This window comes from Lepidochelys olivacea, assembly GCF_965140295.1.
Source record: "Lepidochelys olivacea isolate rLepOli2 genome assembly, chromosome: 6".
In the NCBI taxonomy this organism is placed as follows: Eukaryota; Metazoa; Chordata; order Testudines; family Cheloniidae; genus Lepidochelys; species Lepidochelys olivacea.
The window spans coordinates 108,707,951-108,731,905 of record NC_140416.1 but is presented as its reverse complement, the minus strand read 5'-3'; the positions used below and the strand labels follow the sequence as shown (position 1 = coordinate 108,731,905).

Here is a 23,955-nt window from a genome sequence, read left to right as displayed (position 1 = left end):
AAAAGACAAAAACAGGAATATACATTCCATTCAGCACAGCTATTTCACCAGCCATTAAACAAAAGAAAATCTAACGCATTTCTAGCTAGATTACTTACTAACTTAACAGGAGTTCTGAGGAGAATTCCTGATCTGTTCCCAGCAAAAGCATCACACAGACAGACAGACCCTTTGTTTCCCCCCAGCTTTGAAAGTATCTTGTCTCCTCATTGGTCATTTTGGTCAGATGCCAGCGAGTTTATCTTACCTTCTTAACCCTTTACAGGTGAAAGGGTTTTGCCTCTGGCCAGGAGGGAATTTTATAGTTTGTGACGAAGTGGGACTGTTCTTAATGTTTCCTCTGAATAGTCTGGGGGTGCCTCAGTTTCCCCTATGCAGTTCTTAAGTATCTAGGGGGTGGGGTAAGGGTGTATGATCATTGCAGAGCCCTAGAGGGCAGGTGTGTGCAGGGGTCTGGACACAGGGAATGGCTGACACCCTGTTTCCTGGCAACTGATGGCCTGGGCCCTTCCCCCTGCAAGGTGAGAGCTAAAGGGTTGGAGAACAAAGGAATCAGGTGACCTCCTGGCCCAGGGAAGGGACAAATCCCAGAGGAGGAGGGGCTGGAGAGAGTTTCAGTTTGGGGCTGGCTGGGACATGGAGTGAAGGGCAGACGTGGTTGTTTGGCTCATTGCCCCCCAAAATGGACCCAGTTGAGGGGTCCCGTTCTCTGCACCTGCAAGGTCTGTTTTAGACCATGTTCCTGTCATCTAATAAACCTCTGTTTTACTGGCTGGCTGAGACTCACGTCTGTCTGCGAAGTTGGGGTGCAGGACCCTCTGGCTTCCCCAGGAGCCCCGCCTGGGCAGACTTGCTGTGGGAAGCGCACGGAGGGGCAGAGGATGCTGAATGGTCTGAGGTCAGACCCAGGAAGGTGGAAGCTGTGTGTCCTGCAGACAAGCTGCTCACAGGACGGCGACTGCCCCAGAGTCCTGACTGGCTTCATGGGGAGCAGTTCCAGAGCATCACCCAGGGACTCCGTGACAGTTCTGCATACAGAAAGCTTCCCTTTATATTTATGACAGGCCCCCACAAGAGTTTTCAGGGGTCCCCAAGAGAATTTTTGACGGCACTTTGGCAGCAGGTCCTTCAGTGCCGCCGAACACACCCGGAGTGAAGGACCCGCCGCCGCTTCTTCTGCTCCGGGTCTTCGGTGGCAGGGGTCCTTCTGCTCCATGTCTTTGGCGAAGTGCCCCGAAGATCCAGAGCAGAAGGACCCCTGCCGCCAAAGACCCCAGGGCCCCTGAATCCTCTGGGCGGCCCTGGTAGTTACCCCTGCACAGTTGCACCCAAGGGGGTGACCTGTCACAGAGCAGGGGTGCGGTGTTTGCACCAGTGCCTTCGCCCATGTGGTCAGCTATAGAAGGGAAGCTTTCAACAGCAGATGGTACCCCATAGGAGGCTCCCCAAGTGGCACCTGCCTAAAAAGTGTGAGGATTTAGAGCATTGCCCAGGCAAGTCCTTTTCCTCTTGAGCATTGCCAACCCCCGGTAGTTAGTAAGGTGTTGGGCACCTACCTCATCTCGCAGGCTGAGAGTAGAGCTGAGTAGGAAACGCATTTTCTGTCCCATGAATATTTATGAGACTTCAAAATCTCTTCCTGTCTCAATTCTGAACAAAAATCCAACCTCAAACATTTGCAAACCTGAAATTTTCATTTCAAAACATTCTATTTTGATTCCAAGCTTTTGACCACTTTCCATTAAGCGTAAGTGTCAAAACAAAACGTCCCGGTGAATTGCAAAACCAGGACTTTTGGTTTTGAAGATGTCCCAATGAAGCATGTTGACAATTTAAAAACACTGATTTTTCTCGGTCCTTTTTTGGGAACCCATAGGGCATCTGTATAACCCAACCTCGCTTTGCAAACAGTTTCTGTTTCAACAAGTTGACAATTTTGTAACAAAATTTATTGACAAATTCCTGGCCAGCTCACGAATAGAAAGAGTTAAAGAGCATCATTGTCAGTGCTTTAAACTTGCACATGTGGTAGCAGGAAAATAAATGATTGAAGCATCAATGTATCCACCTTAAGTGCGAAACCTGAAAATACCCCAGAACAGAGCCCTGGACTCTTTGCTGAAATAGTCCATTCTTGTAAGTCTTAGGCATAAAATCAGACTAAATAATTTTTTTTTTTTTTTACAGCACCTGGTGATTTCAGTGTCTTCAACTCAGAAAAATCTGGGTGCATTTTTATGAATACAGTATACCTCTGTGGTTGTTTGTTAATGGCTATGGAGTTAGATCAAAAGGGATGGTTGAAGAAACAAAGCTGGAATAAGAAAATAATGGCCTAGGTAAGGAGCATCCTCATACCACAAATAATTGAGCACAATAGCCTGGTTTATTGTCATGAAAAGCATAAAGAGAAAAGGGACAAACCATTATGGGAGCAGAGGGGAGGGAAAGAAGAAAAGAAAAGTGGACCAGAGACACCGATTTTATCAGGACCATCCTGATATTAGGGGCTTTGTCTTATATAAGCAACTATTCTGCATCCCCACCTCCCCCTCCAAAAAAGTGTCCCAATTTTCACACTTGCTGTCTGGCCACCCTAGAGGGTCGAGTAAGTTTGGTGAGGCTGCCCAGGGTGTCCGTGAAAAGTGGACAGACTCAGTGATGAGCCTCAGAGCGGGAGGTTAGCTGCAAGCATGCAGGCTGCCTTCCAGACCAGGGGCAAGAGCTCTGCATTTAGGCTTTGCCTTTTGAACCCAATGTACCTAGCCACTGTATTCCTGGTGTCTAATCAACACAGTCTTGTTTTGCAAAGGCTGTCCTGTGACACTGCAGACATCTGCTTCTTGCACAGTTCCCATGAGGGAAAGGCCAAGTTGTGCTGGCCCTGCTGAAGGAGCCATAGTGAGAAAGATGTGCTGATGCCAGGAACCTGGTCTTGGAGGAGTAGGGCTCTCCCTAGAGCAAAGAGATGCCCAGGGCCTATCACTGAGGGGGATAGAAAGGTTAGAGGCAAAGTGCCAATAAGTTCCTTTTGTGTAAGCTCTGGCCCATTACATCCAGGTTATGGGTATAGATCCTCCACTATATAAATCTGTTTGGAGTGATACTGACTTACACCAGCTGAGGATCTGGTCTAATGTTGCTGCTGGCATCTGCCTTGCATTTGCATTCTGAATACTGCTGGCAGATTGTCATGGATTTCCAGGAAGAACAGGGATGGAGGGAACACGAAGTAAAACACCCACCTTCTGCTCCCATATGTCAATAGTTTGGTGCTTTCATGGTTGTGCCATGGCTAGCTCCCTGCACACAGTCTGAGTGTAAATGGGCTGTGCACCATGACCTATTACTCAAAACTTCACATCCTTGCCTTGTTCTTGACACTTCTCAGGGCTGTAGGCCTGCAGATCCTTCCAGGATTGTAGAAGGATCCCTCCTGTTCAGAGGTAGCTAAGATTCAGGGGTGGATTCAGTAGCCCTACAGTCACCTTTAAATCTCCATCCTTCCCACCCCGTAGCAGATGGAGTTCCCTACAACACAACTTAGCACCACAATGGGTATGAAGAACCCCTGCACGAGCTACTCCTCTCTGGCCCCTCACCATTTGCCTCATCCCACTAGTGCTCCTCAGCCTTCTGCCCACAGAATGGGAGTTGGCCCATATACCAATGGCAGGATGCATCTGAGAAGGGATCTACAGTCCAACAAGGGAACCAATTGGTGGTGAAATCTATTGAGGTGCCAGAAAAATTTAGGGCCACCAGGTCCCATCTCAGCTGTGGCCCTGGGAGGCACTGTGCCCTAGGGGCACCCCTTTGACTTTTAGTTCCCTTCTGGCTTTGCCTTTTCAAATTACATCTCCCACCCTGTGCCAGCTCAGCTGCACTGGTTGGCTCTCTGCCCATCTGTTATGTGAAGGGAGAAGTGGGAACAGCTGTGAAGGGGATTCTTGCTCTTCCTTACACATCTGCTCAGATGAATAGTTCTTGTTGCAATCCAGCCTTAAGTGTTTCTTCTGTCCCTTTCAAATCTGAAACAATGCACAAACTTAGGAGAATGTAACCAGTAATTCAATAAATAGATCAGCCTTTTAATGATCCAATACAAGTTTGGAGCATGGGATGCCTTTAGTGGCTAGGGTTAGAATAATAGAAATGTAGGACTGGAAGGGACCATTCTAGTCCAGTGCCCTGCATGGAGGCAAAACCAAGTAAGCCTAGACCATCATTGACTGGTGTTTTGTCAACCTGTTCTTATAAACCTCCTATGATAGAGATTCCACAACCTCCCTAGGTAATTTGTTCCAGTGCTTAACCACCCTGACAGTTAGGAAGTTTTTCCTAATGTCCAACCTAAACCGGCCTTGCTGCAATTTAAGTCCACTGCTTCTTGTCCTGTCCTCTGTGGTTAAGAAGAAGAATTTATTACTCTCCTCTTTGTACCAGCATGTAAAAGGCTGGAAGACTATTATCATACCCCTTCCCGGGTCTTGTTTTCTTTTCTCCTGGCTAAAGAAGTGCCATTTTTCCAATCTTCCCTCTTAGGCCATATTTTCTAGAACTTTAATCATTTTTGTTGCTCTCCTCTGGACTTTCTCTAATTTGTCCACATCTTTCCCAGAGCGTGGGGCCCTGAACTGGACACAATACTGCAGCTGAGGCCTTATCTGCTAATAAATCCCAGATGGATGTTTGCTTTTTTTGCAACAGTATTACATTGGTGACTCATTTAGTTGTTGATCCACAAGCTCCAGATCCTCTCTGTGGTACTCTTGCCTAGGCAGTCACTTCCCATTTTGTGCAATTGCTTCTTCCTTCTTAAGTGGAGCACTTTCATTTGTCCGTACTGAATTTCATATTATTGGTTTCAGACCATTTCTCCAGTTTGTCAAGATCATTTTGAATTCTAATCTTGTTCTCCAAATTGCTTGCAACCCCAGCATGGTATAATCTGCAAACTTTATAAGTGTATTCTCTATGCCCTGATCCAAATAATTTATGAAGATATTGAGTAGAACCTGACCCAGGACAGATTCCTGCAGGATCCTGCTCAATATGCCCTTCCAGCTCAACTGTGAATCATTGATAACTATTCTCTAGGTATTTATCAGGGCTTGCTTAGGGACCTCTTTGTGCAATATATTGACTCCTCCGTTGTCCTCGTCTTCTGGAAATGAGAGTCCATTTCTGGACATCTATTGCAGTGCTTTGACTGATGGGCAGGGAGGAGTGGGAGTCACATTTAGGAGCATGACCTAGAAGAACTGTAAAAATTTTGGATGCTCTTATTTCTGTTGTCTAGTGGTCTTTAGAAGCATGTGACAACAGTTGAAGTGTCAATCTCAGCAAAGAATGTTCTATCAGCCATGCTTTCTGCATTTTCTTGGAGTTTGTCTATTTTCTGAATAATGGACTTTTTCTTGTTCCAGTCCAGTCCTCGGAGGGTGAGAACAGCTTCAATATGTTCCTTTCTGTGAAAAGCAAAAGATCATTCAGTGTCATTCTTGGGGAGCGCAAACAATGCAAACAAACAGCAAAGCCACACCCTATGGAAATAGCCAAACACAGTTTCCATCCCTTAATATATCTCAGGTGTTCTCTGCCGGTCATCCCATAGTTGCTAACACATGGGCTAACAGAGCATTGCTGAGGGGGATGGAGCCATAAAAACTCTGGGACAATCAGTGATGCTGGTGAATGGGATAGCTTAATGGTCTGGGATATGGGCAGTTGTGGGTAAAATACAACATAGCTGCAAGTGCCCAGGAATGTGTTTTTCACAGTCAGCTGGAAGACTTGCCCATGTAAGAACTGCCAGGTCAGGTTACAATGTAAGTGCTTGTAAGAGGATCAAATTCTGCCACCTTTGTTGAGTCTCCTTGCAGAAGGTTTTAATCATTGCCTTCAACAAGGCCACTTGCCAGGTGGGTTACTATTTATTATGAGTAAGGCTGGCAGAACTGGGCCCCAAGATTTGCAAAGACAAAATGGGAGTTAAGTGCCCATCTCCTATTGGAAGGCAATGGGAGTTGGGTGCTTACCTGCTCTTTGTGCCTTGAAAAAAATCTTTCCCCCCAGATGTTTTATATATTAAATGTGAAATCTCCACCTTCATAGCAATACGCTTTCCTGTGAAGCTGGAGGCCTTTTACATAAAAAGTATTTGATTGTTAAATAATTGGGGCAATAATATTCAAGAAATTGATAGGCACTAATTAGATTAGAGCTAGTAAAGAAGACTTATGTAGCAGACACTACTCTAGAAATCTGGGTGCAGACAGATGCAGAACCCATCTGAAAAAAAATCAGTTCTAGGGGAAGAATTAATTGAGTCATGACAGCTAGGCTCTAAAGCAAGCCAGGGCTAGGAGGCTCTGTCTGGTTTTCAAAAAACGTGTTTGTCCAAAGACTATAAGACTCAGCAATAGCTGAAGGGCAAGCTAAGAAATAGAAAAGCCAAGTTGATGAACCTTGGCATTTACTTGTAGTTGGGTTTAAGGCGATTTATGAAAATTGTCATAGGCCCTGATCTGGCAGATTTAAGAGTGTCATGTGCTTTAAAGTTAAGTATGTGCAGAAGTCCCTTTGGGCCTTTTTTTTTTTTTTTTTTTTTAAGAGCATGGATTGCTCAGAACACAGAAATTAAATCAAAAATATTCAGCCAATCTGCTAAATTTAACACTTAAATTAATCCGCGTGCAAATAACGCCCAGTGGTAACCACACAACAATGTGCTTTACAAACTAACTTTTGTGAAACATACTTTAAGCTTTGCTGTTTGGTGGATATATTGAGGTCACTACACTATTGGTTTTGAAGTATGATAATACAACTAAAGTTCTAGAGAAACAATAACCTTACATGTAGCAGACTCCTTACTGAGTCATGGAAAAAAAATCAACTGATAGAGGGGCCTAAGGATAGGAGATCATACCTGACTTGTAGGTACTATGGACAAGCAGTGCTTCAGATTCACTTTGGTGTAAAAGGATGGCTCAAAAGCAAACAACAAAAGCTGAGAAATGTATATCAGGTTCTGCTCTGTCTGATGTAGTTTTGCCACTGAAGGCTGGATTGTAACCTTACAATCCCCTGGCCAGGTTTGGAAATCTCAACCCATAACTTTGCTTTTTAAAAAAAATGACTAATTTCTGCAGCAATCTGGGGCACCGGAAAAATTCTCAATCTGCATCTACCACACTGGAGTCATAGCCATAGAGGTTAAGGTCAAGAGAGACCAGCAGATTCCAGTCTGATCTACTATCACAGGGAACCAACACCACCCAGCCACCCTAACACCAAGTCCAACAACTAGCATTAGACCACATTATTGTAGCCCTGGCTCCATTCAGCCCCAGGATCAGTGTTCCATCTATATTTATATTTCTAGCATGCCAGCCACCATGGCATCTAGTAGCCAGATTAGGATATTTATCCTATAATCCTGAAGGATACATATTCTCTGCCTCACCCTCAGAAGGGTTGTAATCCATACAGGTGGTCTTAAAGAGGAAGTTGCTCCCCGCTCTGCCCCAGAGAGGAAGATGCCTTCTCTTATACAGCTGCCATGCCACACATGGGTTTTTAAAATCAGCCTCCAATTTTGGAGGTGCAATTTTGCAAGCACAATAAATAGAGGGCAGAAAGGAGAGCATTTAGATGCCAAACTACTGGACTGTCAGCAAAAATCAGGGGCTGGGATGCGGCCCCTTCAAAAATCCAGTTAAAATTTTCAAAAGCAGCAACTGACCTTTGAGGCCTCAGTTTTTGGGTACTCATCTTAAGACCTGGACCAAACCCATTTCCTCCAAAGCTGAGCCCTGCAAATTGGCTAGCACAAAGCCTTCAAACAACACACAGTAAAACCTGGGACCTGAAATAACTTCTGTGCACCATAAGGTTCAGCTGATTCTGCTACCATCAACCTGGAAGCAAATTATATAAATATTCAGGGGCAAAAAACCTGGGCTTGACACCCTGCTCCAGCACTTTACATTGAGAAACCCTCAGATATTAACCCCATATACCTGACATCTGGATAAGCCTGACATATTTCCTCAATATATTCCTTGATTTTGTGTCTGTTCTTCTCAGAAATTATGTTTGCAATGTAATGCATGGCAGAGTTAAGCCAATCCGCATCAGAGCCCTAGAAATAAGTTAGAATAGGTGAAGTTTTTGATCTATATTTTAATGATAAATGTCAACATTTACAATTCACATTTACAGATAAGTTAACCAACTTGCTCAAGATCATGGAGTGAAGCCATGGCAGTCAGCTTCAAACCTTGTTCATCTGACTCCTAGTCTCCTTATCTAACTTATAGGCCATGCAGCCTCCCTGTGTGACTATATAAACACATGGCAGTGGATGTAACACTGTAATAATAGCATGTCTTGGGTGTATTGCAATGCAGTGAGTCTGGGAAATTAATGGGAACAGGTTAATAGTTTTTCTGTTGCATTATTAATTGTTTAAGGCATTGTTAGTCTCAGTGGTTCAGAGGGTTTTAAAAGCAAGTTGCTTTCAGGCTCCTTCCTTGGAACTGGAAACAGTGGGGAGGGAGCTTGTGTGTGCATAAAGGCTGCTTAGACCGTCCTACTGGACTTTTAGTAAGGGTCTAACTTTGCAGTCACGTGAGTAGGCCCAAGGGGACTGAGTGCATGAGTAAGGCCCACTCATGTGAATAACAGTTTGTAGGTTTGTGCCTGGACTAGGATGACCAGATAGCAAGTGGGGGGGGGGAGAATCGGGGACAGGTGGTGGTGAGTGTGTGGTAATATAAGGTGCCTATATAAGAAAAAGCCCCAAATATTGGGACTGTCCCTATAAAATTGGGACATCTGGTCACCCTAGCCTGGACCTGCATGATATGGTAGATATCAAATGCCAACCTTTCAGAAAGCCGATTTGTCTGCACTGCCCCAAGTGGCTATTTCCTCTGCCTTGCCTGCCAAAGAAGCACTCTTCTTGACTCACTAATGATCAAAGCTGGGAGGTTTGAAAAGAACCTAAAGCAGTTCAGTGCTCAAATCCCCTGAATTTCAATAGCAGTTGGGCTCCCAGCTCCCTCAGGCTAGGATATTCAAAGGCACTGAAGTGCTTTGAACATTGGTATCAATGAGCTACAAAGGGTGCAGTCAGCAGTAACTCAAGCCTGAAATATCACCCACCCTAAAGCCCCGGCTTCTGCTTCTCCAGACGAGGACAGTTTTCCTAAAAATATCCCACCACTGATCCCTCTGGTTTCTCTCCATCAGTTGGAGTAGAGGTGGGCGTAGTGCTAATGTAGACCTGGCATTTTAATCACTGTCATCTAAGCCTGTTGTAATCAGGGTTCGGAGAGGCAGGGCCCGACCCATATTTTCATTTGAAGTCACTGGGAGCTTTTTGAAAATTAGCTCTGTGGTCCTGAACCAGTGATTGCAACAGTGGGGGATTTTAGGAAAACTATCCTAGTGTAGTCACAGCCCTATCGATCGTCTGTTTCTCATGTTGGGTTTCACGCCAGCCAACCTTACATTTTCTGTAATGCAGCTAAGAAGGCCTTGATGATGCAGTATGAGGTTTTACATACCAGATCTTTGAAGCTGTTATATATGACCGTGGCTTCTTCGTTCATCTTTTTGCCAACCTCTTCCCGCTTGACTCTCTTCATTCTCTTTCTTGGTTTGATAGCTTGTGTGATGTACTCTCTCACCACATACTTGTGAGCATCACCTAGAAAATCCTATTTATTTTAAAAGAAAAAACAGAGGGCAATGAGGTGTGAGTGCAGAGGAGCCTTGGAACTCCTTGGCAAGGCCAGAAGAGGTAGAGGAGAATCCTGGGCTGAGCATCTCCAGGCTAATCAGCACATATGTGAAATGCCAGCCCAGGATTCTGTTCTGAACGCCACTTTTCAGAAGAGCACTCAGTGCAGTGTGTGGATGCTTCTGGGCAGGACACATGGCTCATGTTCCCTTCCATCCACCATCTGTCTAGACATGAAGTGAAGGCAGTGAACAAAAAGAAGCCATATAATTACTCACTGTCTACCCAAAGTTGATCCATGATTATATGTTGGTGATTTGGTTCTTCAGTAACTAATGGGAACATGTGGGACTGTTTAACAATAGGTTTGGATGCTGCCCGCAAACTTTAAATTTAGAGCTATTGTTACCGCTCCTTGTATTTTGCAAGTGTATAGATCTGTGCAGAGTGTATATGATGGTAGCATGTTAAATTAACTACTGCAATCTTCTTCGTATGGCAGATATAAATGTAGAATTATAATTGTTGCTCTACATCTAGGTGGTTAAGCCAGATAATTGTGTCAGGAGTAGTAGAGTATGTCACTGATACCTCCTTTGTATTTGTGAATTGGGCATTGAGTCATTCTGTGTCCCGTGATCTGTTCTGGGTGACCACAGTCGCACAATGGAGAGCTTTTGTTTTCCATTTGTGCAACAAGTATATACATCTGCCATGGTTTGCATGGATGCAGCTTAGGCTTGCCCATGAGCTTCCAGAAAGATCAAAGCAGGGGTCTCCTGCCCTGGATCTTTCACAAGGTATTTGACTTCTTGTGAACTCCATTCCAAGCTTCATCAAGGTTGAAGTCACACTATTAAAGGTAAAGCACATGGGCCCAAAAGGGCTCATGACTTCACGTGGAGGTGGGGAGGCCCTGGTAGATGGGGACACATTTGCTTTCCTCAATTTACTGGACTTCCCAGACGGTTGCAGCATCACAGTGAACAGATGGAGGAACAATGTGAAATTGTACCGGCAGCCAGGGTGTCACAACTGACCAGTAATACTAACCAATGCTTTCGGTTCCTCTTAGAGATCAATTCCCCTATTTCAGCTGTAGAAAGGAAGTGCTAAAAGCTTATTTCCTTGAAAAAGTAAGGGACATACATAAAAGTTTGCAAGGGAAGCAATTGTTAGTTATATGAATAGCTCCACTGAAGGGAAGGGAGTGACCTTTGCAGGGTCAGCCCCCAGCCTGAAAATAAGATCACCATCTATACTGCTGTAACCTCGTGCCAATTGCAGTGATAGGAAAAGGATTCATACCTTGTCAACAGGCTGCTCTAAATGTTTTAGGTGTTGGCAAAATTGTACAGTTGTTGACATTATGGAGTCCAGTATTTCACTATTTAACATCCACTCGTGGGTCAGAATTTTCTTAAAGAATGGCTGGAAAGAGACCAATTCGCCAGTGTTATTACAGTAACATCTTTCAAATCCAAATTTAGGAACCTAAATCCCTTTTTCTGGCCCCTCATGTGGGATTTAGGCACCTAACATGCAGATAGATGCTTTTGAAGATCACACTAGGTACCTAAGTGCTAGGTGTGTAGATGCTTTTGAAAATCTTATTCAGTGCCTAAGTACCTTTACCTTAGACTCTAAGTCCCACTGAATTTCAGAGTCAAGCTCCTGAGTGCCTGTTACTTTTGAAAACATTACCCATATGTTTCTAAGTCCCTTAGGAGCATTTGAGAATATTATCCATAGCCAGTAATGTTGAGGCCCACTCCTGTTTTGCTGCACACCCAAAGCTCTTATGGAATTCTGCTGGAGTTCTGGGCACACAAGGAATGCAGGAGTGGGTCCGAAGTTAGACACGACCACGGTTCAGAGAAAGACAGCCTGCAGCTGGAGCAGATCTAACCCTGACATACAGCTATCCTCAGGGATCAGTGCTAGAGCAGTGGTAAATGCCATGGCAAGGAGGCTCTCACTTACAGTAGGTACTTTGCTTGATTAAGGGGATTAAGTGCAGATGCTGTGTTTTTTCCCCCCACATTTTGGTTTTGTGTAATCCCCTGACTATTTCTTTAGATAAATAAATCCTTTTTACATCAGCTGGCAGATCTTATGGGCAAGGAGAGAAATTGAACAGTTAATCATAGAAACCCAAAGTGGAATGTAAGAGCAAGTCACTGAGCACTGTTAGAACACAGTGATAATTGTTGTCAGGCTGTTTCTTGGTATATTGTACAAGGTTCAGCTGGTGTCAAGTGCCATAGCTCCCTTGCCTTCAGTTGAGCTATATAGACTTACACCAGCTGAGAATGTGACTCATCATTCAGAAGCAAACCTGTTGGAAGCTAGCTCAGAAACTGACCTCTATACTCAACTCTTAGCCAGAAAGAAAACAAAATGCGCTCGGGCAAATCCCTCCTGTTAGGGAGGCCGTCCCCAGTGTCTGTGGATCTCATGCTGAATCCTCCTCTGCTTGTCACTCTGATCTGGGTGTGGTGGATCTGGCTATGGGAAAAGTTCCCAGATATACACGCCACCTGTTCATGGTAAAGGTTAAACCTGTAGTGACCCAGCCTGCTCATTAACTCCTTCACACCACCACCAGGTTACATCTCTGCTGAAATCCTTATCCATGCTCTGCTCCTCTTTGACCATTGCAGGTCTCTTCTCTGTGGTCTGCCCATGGGTCTCCAGACACTGGCATCTGCAGAATTATGCTGCCCACGTGCAGTTGTACCAAGAGAAGCTCCATCATAACATAAATGCCTCCACAGGCTACCAGTGGGTATTCACTTGAGGTTCAAGTTCAATTGCCCTCCTTCTGAAGATTCTCTTGGGACTTGCTGGAGCTTGGCTTTCAGTCCGTTCCTTTCTACGTCTCTCTAAGCTCCTGACCATCCAACTCCTGGCTGAGCCTTCCCCCAGTTAGTCCAAAAATCCCTTCTTCTGCATGCCCTGCCACCTGGGACACTATTCCCATCTCTCTGCCTCACCAACTTCATGCCTTTCCAGTTCTATCTTTAAAACATGCCGCCTTCTCCTTTGCTAGGGCTCTCGGCTCTGCCCCACTCCTGCCTATGTGTGACGGGCCTGATCCAAAGCTTACTGAGGCCAATGGAAAGACTCCCACTGACTCTAGTGAGCTTTGGATCATGTTGGAGCTGGACTATGCCCAAATGCTTCCCTTTGTTTGCCATGATGTATCTTTGCACCACTGTTTCCTGTAGTTTATTCTCTGTAAGTTACAGAGCGAAACGCCGAGCTGACAAACTATAGGTAATTCATCAATGTGGCGCACAAGTCCCAAACTTCCCTCATATTTCCCTCACGCTACTCTGCTCCCTCCTGCCCCTCAGATCCCTGTACTCCCCTTCCAGGTCCATGTTCAATTCATAAACCATCTGTGGCAGATCACTGTACAATCCTCTTTTTTCCCAGCCACATTTATGCCTTCTTGGGCGAGATCATCTAGAGCCAGTGTGCACACAGGGATTTCTACAGCCTGCATGCTATCAAAGCATCTGGGAAAGCCCTACTGCCAGAGAAATAACTGGTCATTTCGGCCTCTTATCCCAGATCGCCACTGTAGTGCTGGAAGATCTCTTAGGTTTTGCTACAACACACTTGAACAGAGCCCCGAGGCAGAATAAACTCATTTCATTGTCACTGTGCTGATTTATGCCTTTAGATAGAAGTTGGTAATAGATCATGATGGCAGACTTGTCGTGAATAAGTTAGGCCAAACAACACCCCTAGAAAGCTATTTTTAAACCAAAGGGCCAAATTAATCTCTGGTGTAATCTCACTGCCTTCACTTGGGTGAATTTCACCCTGGTGAAACCCAAGGGGTTTTAAGATATAGTATGCTAAGAAGCCACCAAATATACTTTTTTGTTTGTTCCTGTGCCTTAAACAATGCATCAATGTTTGTAATGAAAAGCCTTAAACCCTAGAAATCTGACTTGGAGAGGTTTAGTACCAAAATGAGACAGGAAGCATTTTGAAATAACCACAATATCCTATCCATGGAAAACAGGATGTTGTCACAGGGCGAGACTCACCCCTGCGGCACCTCCTGCTGGTCTCTCAGGGAATTAGCTCTTCCAGCCTCCGGAGCATCCTCTGCAGGCCAGTGTCCCGCTTGCCCCCGGTGTCCCTCCCAGACCCCAGTGCCCCTTTTACCCAGGGTGCTGCCCCCTGGCAATACCCCCACAGTCTCTGGGTCTCCCCTTCCCAGGGAACCCCCACCCACTATCCCCACCTCACACTTTAGCAACTGCCGGTCACCATTGAGCCCCCACACACACTGGGGCAGACCACAGCGTATAAGCCAACATCACAGGAAAGGGGGGTTTAGACCTGCTGCCTCTGCCTACCCGCAGGCTGCCCCCTGCAACCTCAGTACCCTGTCTTAGGCCGTCTGCCAGGCCTGCAGCCTAGGACTTTTCCAGTCTGGAGCCTCCCAGCTCCTCTGGCCTTCCCCAGCCCTGCTCCACACCACGTACCTTCTCAAGCTCCCCAGCAGCCAGGCCCATCTCCCTCTACAGATGAAGGAGACTCTCTGCTCCTGGCCCACTGCCCTCTTATAAGGGCCAGCTGATTCCTATTGGGGCATGGCCACAGCTGAGCCTGCTTCCCTCAATCAGCCTGGGAACTGCTTGCTCCCAGCCACAACCCTCTCCTGAGCTATTTCAAGCCCTTTAGAGCCAGAGTGGGTGACCACCTCGCTACAGATGTATATTGGGGAAATGGCAATAAATCCTGAACTACCGGGTTCAGCTCAAGTCCCACAAACATTCCAAACTCTTCTTACCTGCGTCTTTTGTTTTAATTTATCTAAAACATCCTTTCGGAAGCTCATTGTCACATCAGTCAGGACATTTTCCAGTTCCTTAGTGTCAGCATTAAATGTTGTTTGTAAGCCTCTCCTAGAGAGAGAAGTAAAAGCAATGATTTAATGGTGATCGGCATCATGTGCTACTACTTTGGACAAGTTACCCAAAATAATCTGACAGCTCAGATTTTTCAGAGGAATCTCATTCATCCCCAACAAATTCCCTGCTCTCCATCTGTTAATGGTCACAAAGAATTGCTCCTTCTGTGCAATAGCAGAGATGCCAACCCCCTCTAATTTTTAGTAATCCTCCTGATTTTTTACATATAATTATGAAATTACGAATTCATGCTTAAATCTACTAATTTTGCAAGCTCACACATGTGCATACGCACACAGATAAAGTGTGTGTGTCACTGCCATTCAGGTCCGACCAACACAGCACATAAGGCCGTGCGGGGTGATTTTCTCCACTACTTCTGAGGCACGTGCACGGATTGCGCACTGAGGGGCTCACAGAAGGCGATTTTGAATGGGTTGGGATGCTGCTGAATTCCCCACCCAATACACGGGGGGGCGTGTTGTGCTCTAACTGCCCGGTGAGGACCCTGCTCGGCTATGGTAACACGCTCTAGGTCAGTGGTTCTCAACCTTTCCAGACTACTTGGACCCCTTTCAACAGTCTGATTTGTCTTGCCTACCCCAAGTTACACCTCACTTAAAGTGCGTGTTTACAAAAGCAGATATAAGTGTCACAGCACACTGTTACTGAAAATGCTTACAGGCTCATTTTGTCTGTATGGAATTTTAGTTTGTACTGACTTTGCTAGTGCTTTTTATGTAGCCTGTTGTAAAACTAGGTAAATATCTGGATGAGTTGATGTATCTCCTGGAAGACCTCTGTGTACCTCTAGGTACCTAGAGGGAGCCAGCAAAGTCCACATGGGGCAGTTTGAGTACAACACACCCCCTGTGGACTGGGTGCTGCATTCACCACCCCAAACCGCACTGAGTCGCTGTGGCGTGCCTGCTATCCGTCCCTCACTGCACAGTCTGCAGGGGAGGAGAAGCCAGAGGGACAATAGGAAGATGGGGGCAGAAGAGGAAGAGAGAAAGGGAATGTGACAGAGGAGAGGGAAGAGGAGAAGGATCATCCCAGGAAGGAGGTCCAGGCCTGGAAATGGCCCAGGTAATTAAGAGCCCAAGGCAGCATAGGAAGGCAGCTTTCCTCAGAGCTGATCCTCTCCTTCTCCCTGTTCGGCAGTGGGGGTTGGTTGGGGCATTGCCCAGGCCCCACCCCGAGAGCCATAGATAGAGAGTGGAGAGTGATTTTTACTAGGGTAGGGGAGATGGAGGGAGAGAGAACCTGGATTCTGCAGGGTGGGGGAGGAGAGAGAAGTCCAAACAACCTCCCTAATTTTTTTTGTAAACGTCCCTGAAAGTTTCTGAACAAGATCGCCATCTCTGCAACAGTATCACTACTAGAGGTGAGCCAGAGATGAACAGTTCTGATCTGGATCTAGATATTGGCCACCTGCATTTCTGTAATCCGGGGAAGTTCAAATGTAGGGTTTTGATTCAGGTCCATTATGATTTATTTGCAGTAGAGCTCACTGACTGCTAAGTACTTTCCAAGCACTTAACGAGGACAGTCCCTGCTCTAAGAAGTGTATAGTCTGAGACAATGAAACAGTGGTCAAGGCCAAAGGAAGGCAGTAACAATAAGCAATTTATGGTAATACAAAGAATAAATTATGTAGAAGTCAACTTGATTCCCTATATGCAGCATCTCTTATCAATACGAATTGAACAGTGAACTGTAAAAAGAGGTGTGCCTGTATAAAATGATGTGACTTTGTTTAAAACACATAAACTGTTAACTTTGGAATGTATTAACGTGACCAGAATGGAATGAGTGACAAGTTCAAGGAGAAATGAAGTTTGGAAATTTTGGTGAAGTCCGAAGCAGCCTAGATAGGCTCTGTCTGGCATTAAGAAAGTCCTCTTTATATTTCCCACATTACACAAGAGCAATTGTGTAAAGCTCTCTTCAGCAAATTGAAGTAGCAGCAATAAAGTATTGTGGCTAACCTTAGAGCTGTGTTAGAAAGGCTGCTTTTCATCTCAGGCCTTCTCTGCACACAGAGCTGTACTAGTTTGACTTCCGGTGATTTTTTTTTTTTAAACCAACTTAAGTGAACTGAGGCAAAAGCCTGTGGGAACACTCTTACTTAGGTGGAAACCGGGCTTAGTTTGTTGAGTTTAAGTTGATTAGGAACAGGGTAAAGCTAAACTAAATAAAGCCCCTCTGAAACTGAAGTTAGAGTGTCCACATGGGCGTTGGACCTTGTTTAACTAAATGGCTGCAAGTACACAGGCTGTGCACAGGTTTAACTTGATCCATGAATAGTCCTGCTCATAGGCACTGATTCCGTGGGTGCTCCGGGGCTGGAGCATTTAGGGGCTGCAACCAGCAGCCAAGCTCCCAGCACTCCCGCCCCAGCTCACCTATGCCTCCCCCTCGTCCCTTGAGCACACCGTATCCCCGCTTCTCCTCCCAGCGCTTGCTGCCTCAGAACAGCTGTTTCATGGCGTAACAAGCTGTGGGAGGGAGGGGGGAGGAGTGGGAATACAGCATGCTCAGGGGAGGAGGTGGGGAAGAGGTGGGGCTGGGGCGGGGATTTGGGGAAGGAGTCCAGTAGGGACAGGGAGGGGGCGGAGTTGGGTCGGGGACTTTGGGGAAGGGGTTGGAATGGGGGCGGGGCAGCGGTGGAGGCGGGGCAGAGCTGGGGGCGAGGGGGGTCGAGCACCCACCAGCGCCAGGAGAAGTTGGTGCCTATGGTCCTGCTGGATCCAACTCATCTACATAGAGGTGCTGGAACTAGGGGTGTTTCAGCACCCCTTGGCTTGAAGTGGTTTCCATCACATACAGGGTTCACAGTTTTGTTCAATGGCGCTCAGCTCCCCCACGATACAAACTGTTCCAATGCCACTGCATCTACACCAAGTTAAGCAGGTGCTTAAGTGCTTGCAGGATTGGGGCCCAACGTTGGCAACGCTGCCCTTCACTTCGCTGTCATAACAAATCCTTAGCATGGAATTCCTTAACAGCTAGTATCACTTAGAAATAAGAAAAGGAGGACTTGTGGCACCTTAGAGACTAACCAATTTATCTGAGCATGAGCTTTTGTGAGCTACAGCTCACTTCATCAGATGCAGTCAGTGTAAGAGTACCGACAGAGCTGATTTTGTGAAAAACATAGACACTGCTTTAAAGACCATGGTGTACGAGTAATTACTGGAGAGACCACGCCATCTAGAGGCTTTCTGATGTTAGTGCTTAATGTGGATTCTAACAAAAAATGCACGGGAGAGAATGGAAGCTGCTGCAACTTAAAACTAGGGCTCTAAAGTGATTAAAAATTAATCGTGATCTTAAACAACAATAGAATAGCATTTATTTTAAATATTTTTGGATGTTTACTACATTTTCAAATATATTAATTTCAATTACAACACAGAATACAAAGTGTACAGTGCTCACTTTATATTTATTTTTTATTACAAATATTTGCAAAATAGAATTTTTCAATTCACCTAATACAAGTACCGTAGTACAATCTCTTTATCATGAAAGTTGAATGTACAAATGTAGAATTATGTACAAAAAAACCTGCATTCAAAAATAAAACAATGTAAAACTTTAGAGCCTACAATTCCACTCAGTCCTACTTCTTCGTCAGCCAATCACTCAGACAAACAAGGTTGGTTACAATTTGCAGGAGATAACGCTGTCTGCTTCTTGTTCACAATGTCACCTGAAAGTGAGAACAGGTGTTCACACGGAACTATTGTAGCTGGTGTTGCAAGATATTTACATGCCAGATGCGCTAAAGACTCATATGTCCCTTCATGCTTCAACCACCATTCCAGAGGACATGCTTCCATGGTGATGATGGGTTCTGCTTAACAGTGATCCAAAGCAGTGACATGTTCCTTTTCATCACCTGAGTCAGATGGCACCAGCAGAAGGTTAATTTTCTTTTTTGGTGGTTCGGGTTCTGTAGTTTCCACATCAGAGTGTTGCTCTTTTAAGACTTCTGAAAGCATGCTCCACACCTCGTCCCTCTCAGATTTTGGACAGCACTTCAGATTCTTAAACCTTGGGTTGAGTGCTGTAGCTATTTTTAGAAATCTCACATTGGTGCCTTCTTTGTTTTGTCAAATCTGCAGTGAAAGTGGTCTTAAAATGAACATGTGTTGGGTCAACATCCAAGACTGCTATAACATGAAATATATGCAGAATGTGGGTAAAACAGAGCAGGAGACATACAATTCTCCCCCCAAGGAGTACAGTCACAAATTTAATTGACATACTTTTTTTTTTAACGAGCATCATCAGCATGGAAGCATGTCCTCTGGAATGGTGGCCAAAGCATGGAAGGGGCATACAAATGTTTAGCGCATCTGGCAGGTAAGTATCTTGCAAGGCCAGCTACAAAAGTGCCAGGTGAATGCCTGTTCTCACTTTCAGGTGACACTGTAAATAAGAAGCAGGCAGCATTATCTCCCATCGATGTAAACAAACTTGTTTGTCTGAGCGATTTGCAGAATAAGAAGTAGGACTGAGTGGACTTGTAGGCTCTAAAGTTTTACACTGTTTTGTTTATGAGTGCAGTTATGTAACCAAAAAAACACCAAAAAAAAAAGAGATTGCACTTCAGTACTTGTATGAGGTGAATTGAAAAACACTATTTCTTTTGTTTATCATTTTTTACAATGCATATATTTGTAATAAAAAATAATAATATAAAGTGAGTACTGTGCACTTTGTATTCTGTGTTGTAATTGAAATCAATATTGAAAATGTAGAAAAGCATTCAAAAATATCTAATAAATTTCAGTTGGTATTCTATTGTTATAAGTGCGATTAATCACAATTCATTTTTTTTAATCGCGATTAATTTTTTTGAATTAATTGCACGAGTTAACTTAAAACCATATTCCGGAGGCCTATTCTGACCTCACTCACTATGGAGTGTGACTCGATTGATGCTATTAGTTACTCCTGATTTCCAATGGTGCGAGTGAGCTCAGAATTGATGTGTGATACATCTCACATCTCCCATCACCTTTAGGAATGTGGAATTTGAGTTCTCTGTGGACCCAGGTAAATCATAAACACCATGATATACCTGAAAGGGGTTTTGTTTTCAAAGGACCCCAGATATGGGTGCTTGGAAAAGTTGGCTGCACAAATCCAGTAGGATGAAATTCACCCCTGCTGCACAGGGCCAGTGCAAAACGTCTTATGCATTGTGTGGGGTGGGTGGGTGTGGCCAGGTCATGCAGGAGGCAGGGTGTGGGAGAGGCTGTGGGTCCCCTGGTCCAAGTGCCTCATGGAAGCAGCAGCTGTTATTGCTGCCCAGACTGGAGTAGCAGCCCCAGAGTGTGAGGCAGTCCTGGTCCTGTGCTGGGGGGTAGATTTCACCTCCGATGACTCCATCCGCTTACAGCCTGAACCCTCTGGCTTTCTATGTGTGGGGTGAATTTCAGCCAAACTGCAGCATGCTGATTTGGCAGTAAGACATGTGCTAATAGGCACATGCACAAATCAGGGGCTATTAGCTCCTTTGTAAAGTGCTTGAGATCTGCTGATGTACTGCCCTATATAAAAGCTAGGCATTATTATTGATCTGAAAACCTGGCTCTAAGTCTATCTTTGACATACGCAAATCCCTAAAAATCACCACAGCCAGAAATTATGTTGAGAGTTTCTTTACAGGCTAAATGTTTTCTATGGCATTGTTCTAAGGCCAAAGGGAGCAGCCATCAGATTATGCTGCTGTTTACATGCTCTTTGTTTTTTAAACCATGACCATGTGTCTTTGAAATCTGCAAATTGACTGGAATCTAAACCCCTTTTCTGAACACCAAACATTTCTGTTACTCCATCCCCATTTCCCAGACAAACTGAGCTTTCATCTGTGTCCCTAACTCTGAGCTAAATTCTACCCTGGGAAATAAGCACTGCTATACAAATCTGGAGTAACTCATCCAAATCCATCCCTGGCATAAATCCATTGTTGCCCTGCAGTTACACTGAGGATGATTCTGGCCCATTGACTCTGGTGGGGCATAATTTTTTCCTTCTTTCTTTGCTAAACAATAAGATCCAACAGACATCCTCCCCCACCTCCACCCACCCAAAAATCATAAAGATGTTATAAGGGAAATGCAGACTTACATCAGATCACGGAAGCTGTTAACGTAGGCTACTAAATATGGCACAAACAACAAATCCTCTCTCTCTTTGTACCACTCCACAAATGCCTTCCTGAATCTGCAACAGAAATTTCAGAAGTCATTGTAAATAAAACAGGGTAGAGTTCTTAATGAACTCTTTAACTAACAGAGCTGGAGTGACCCTGCTGCATGTACTTGGGGATAAATAGACAAATTCACTGCTTGCCCATGCTGTTCTCATGTGCATGTGTGTTAGAAGAAGATATACCGTAGATAATCATTGTTTGGCTATGTGCTTGCTTGAATCTGAAATCAGCAAAGCTCAGGATGGATTCCAGAAATTTTTCCCCATGAAAGGGTACTGGAGAAAATTCTGATCTTTAGTTATGAGTGATTAAACATGTCATTGATAAGTGGGCTTTTAAAGCATTTCTGTAGCTTTTGGAGCAGCATAACGCATACCTACTTTAGCCCACAAGAAAGTGCTTTAGCTCAAGGCTCATTTACAACAGAAACCAAATATGAGCAAGGCAAAACACCTCAATCACACCACACTGACAAAATATGGGGGAATCAGGTCTATATTTCCTATATAATGCACCTTTAAGGATTCTGGTATGTACAGAGACAAGCAGCCACTTTGCATTGAGGTCCATAAAGACTTTTGGAGGAGACACACAATGCACACTCTCATGGAGACTTTACTTTCGTTCTTTCTTGTTTTATTGCTCTGTTAGTTTTAGATTGACTTATTCAGACTGACAACTTCCATTTGCGTATGCTGTCTAAGAAAACGCATACGTTAGAGAGTACATTCCAGTGAGTTATTCAGTCAGGTGCTTATCTTCCTTTGGAATTCCGTTTATAGGAAGGAAGTTTTAAAAAAATAAATAAAAAGGAAAGGAACATCCTTAGCTCAATCACTTTTAATGGTGAAACCAAAATACTGTTCTTCTTAAAAAAATCTCAGACAAACTGCTGGTGTGAACTCCCCAGGATTTCCCTATGGTAACTGGGAGATTAGAGATGAGACTTTGAGGGGTAATTATTGTCTTTAAAATATTTTAAATACCTGTCATGCATCACAAAATGCTACAATTTCACATATTAGAAAAGCAATTTTCAGTCTTCCACACTTGATTTTGTAAAATACTTAATAGCAAACTACCCATCTGGCTCATTCCTGAGGTGCTAAATTTCACCAGTTAATGCACAATTATTTTTAGTCTCTGTTTGAGTTGATTCATGCTGAAAGGTCCTTCTCTTTTTTCAACTTCATTTTTGAAAACTGGGAATACTTAAATACAACAAACCATGGACCGTAGGAGGTTTAGACCTGTCCCAAGATGAGGAAATAACTTTTTCATCTATGGAACCCAAATCTTTCCAGGGAGTGTCCCAAATCCATGGGATGATCTAGAGCCGTGCTTCTCAAGCTATCTGGGGTGGGGGACCGGCATTTTTTCCCCCCAATGTGCGCGCAGACAGGCAGCCGATGGCTCGTGGACTGGCACCAGTCCGCGGACCACCACTTTGAGTAGCACTGATCTGGAGAACTAAAGATGACACAGGGACCTGAACCTCAGAGGTATTAAAATATAGGCATTTAGCCATAATTCCAGTGGCTACTCCCATGCAGAAAGTACATAATTCCAACTAAGGGGCAGAACAATCTCTACTGCTAGAACAGAGTGAAGTTAAGTGAGATTCAGAAGTCAGGCTAGAAATGAGTTGTGCATATTCTGGGCCTGATCCTTGGCCCATTCAAGTTAATGGCAAAGATCTCATTGGTTTCAATAATGCAGGATTGAGGCCTGTGTCCCTTATTTGGGCATGCTCAGTACTGTGTTTAATTGTTGTCCAGTACTTACATACCACAGAGACAACTGGAAATCCAGTTAATACTGACAGATAGAAAACCTCTTTTCAGCCATCCCTGTTTACAGAGCTGACACCAGATGTATGGGAGACATGCTGTATGGGAGACTCATGCTCCCATCTGTCTGTTTACTATTGTGTATTTGATTGTTTTGGAAATCTCTCAGATCCTCTGTTAAATTTGTCAGGCTCACAAGAATTCATATGAATCCTAATTTTCCTAGAAACAAGCACATGCGAGCCCGGTACTAGTGTTTGGCCCACAGTATGGATACTACTACTGAGCATTGGCACCAGGATACTCATTTTGGAAGGACTGTGTTGCCAGAAGCCGCAGCGACCTTGGTATGAATTCTCTCAGTTCTCTTATGCTGATCTCAAGAGTTACAGTTTCCAGACTTTCCAAGATTTTGCCAGATCCCTTCTTATGCTGTCCAATGAGCTAGAAAAGAGTCAGATGAGAATCCAGTGAATGGAAGAAGAACAGCAGAAAAGCCTTTGTCCAATTAACTTGTGTAAGCTGGGTCAGCACTAATGTCAGTGATCTGCATATCTAGGGGGAGAGCCCCATAATATTTATCAGACTTATTTTGGCACTTTCTTTTTAAAACAATAATCCAGACTGGACCAAGAATTTACGGTGTGGTAATTCATGTCTGATGTTTCAACGTGCTGTCTAAGCAACCCAAGACGAATTATCAACAGCCCTGAAATGCCTTGATGCAAATCTCTCTCTTCGGAGCCCTTGTTTAAAGCCCAGTTCTCTGCCCAGCACGAGTAGCTGGTCTGAACACTGGGGAGATGTGCATGGATCAGTGGGAGGTTTCCTCTCTTCCAGCTGGTGGAGGGCAGCTATAGAGCTCTAACTTAAGAGTCAGAGTAGTGATCAGGCAGCCACAAAAGTGGCTTGAAACTGCCTTGACCCCAGCTCACGCAAGCTGTACTGAGAGCAGGTCAGTGCCTTTTTAACTCCAAAATCCTTATTGTACTTGAATCACTTCCTGTACTGACTATTGTAATTCATTCTCTCTATCTTCCGGCCCCTTTCTCCTCCTCTTCCCCCAACCCCATGGTCCATCCTAATTCCTAGTCACACAACTTTAGCTGTGTCTGGAAAGTTAGACAAGCTACAGTATTGCTCAAATGCCGTCCATGACATCCTACCCATCTGCTAATCCCATTCAAATCTGTCTTTCTGGTTATCAAAAATGTGCAATATTCTTCTATGAAAAGTGAGTCA

The 23,955-nt window shown here is 44.5% G+C and overlaps 1 protein-coding gene across 1 annotated transcript in view; it reads right to left on the bottom strand.

Annotated features, from left to right (window-relative positions):
• Nucleotides 1-2,450: 2,450 nt before the first annotated feature.
• Nucleotides 2,451-23,955, bottom strand: part of EXOC3L4 (exocyst complex component 3 like 4) — a 40,130-nt gene continuing 18,625 nt past the window's right edge. The window contains exons 6-12 of the mRNA XM_084630318.1: nucleotides 23,057-23,157; nucleotides 20,839-20,934; nucleotides 14,571-14,685; nucleotides 11,063-11,185; nucleotides 9,579-9,731; nucleotides 8,028-8,149; nucleotides 2,451-5,471 (exon numbers count right to left, since the gene is read on the bottom strand). Of these exons, the coding sequence (XP_084486444.1) occupies nucleotides 5,309-5,471; nucleotides 8,028-8,149; nucleotides 9,579-9,731; nucleotides 11,063-11,185; nucleotides 14,571-14,685; nucleotides 20,839-20,934; nucleotides 23,057-23,157 (873 nt within the window). The 3' untranslated portion in view covers nucleotides 2,451-5,308. The remainder of the gene's footprint in view (nucleotides 5,472-8,027; nucleotides 8,150-9,578; nucleotides 9,732-11,062; nucleotides 11,186-14,570; nucleotides 14,686-20,838; nucleotides 20,935-23,056; nucleotides 23,158-23,955) is intronic.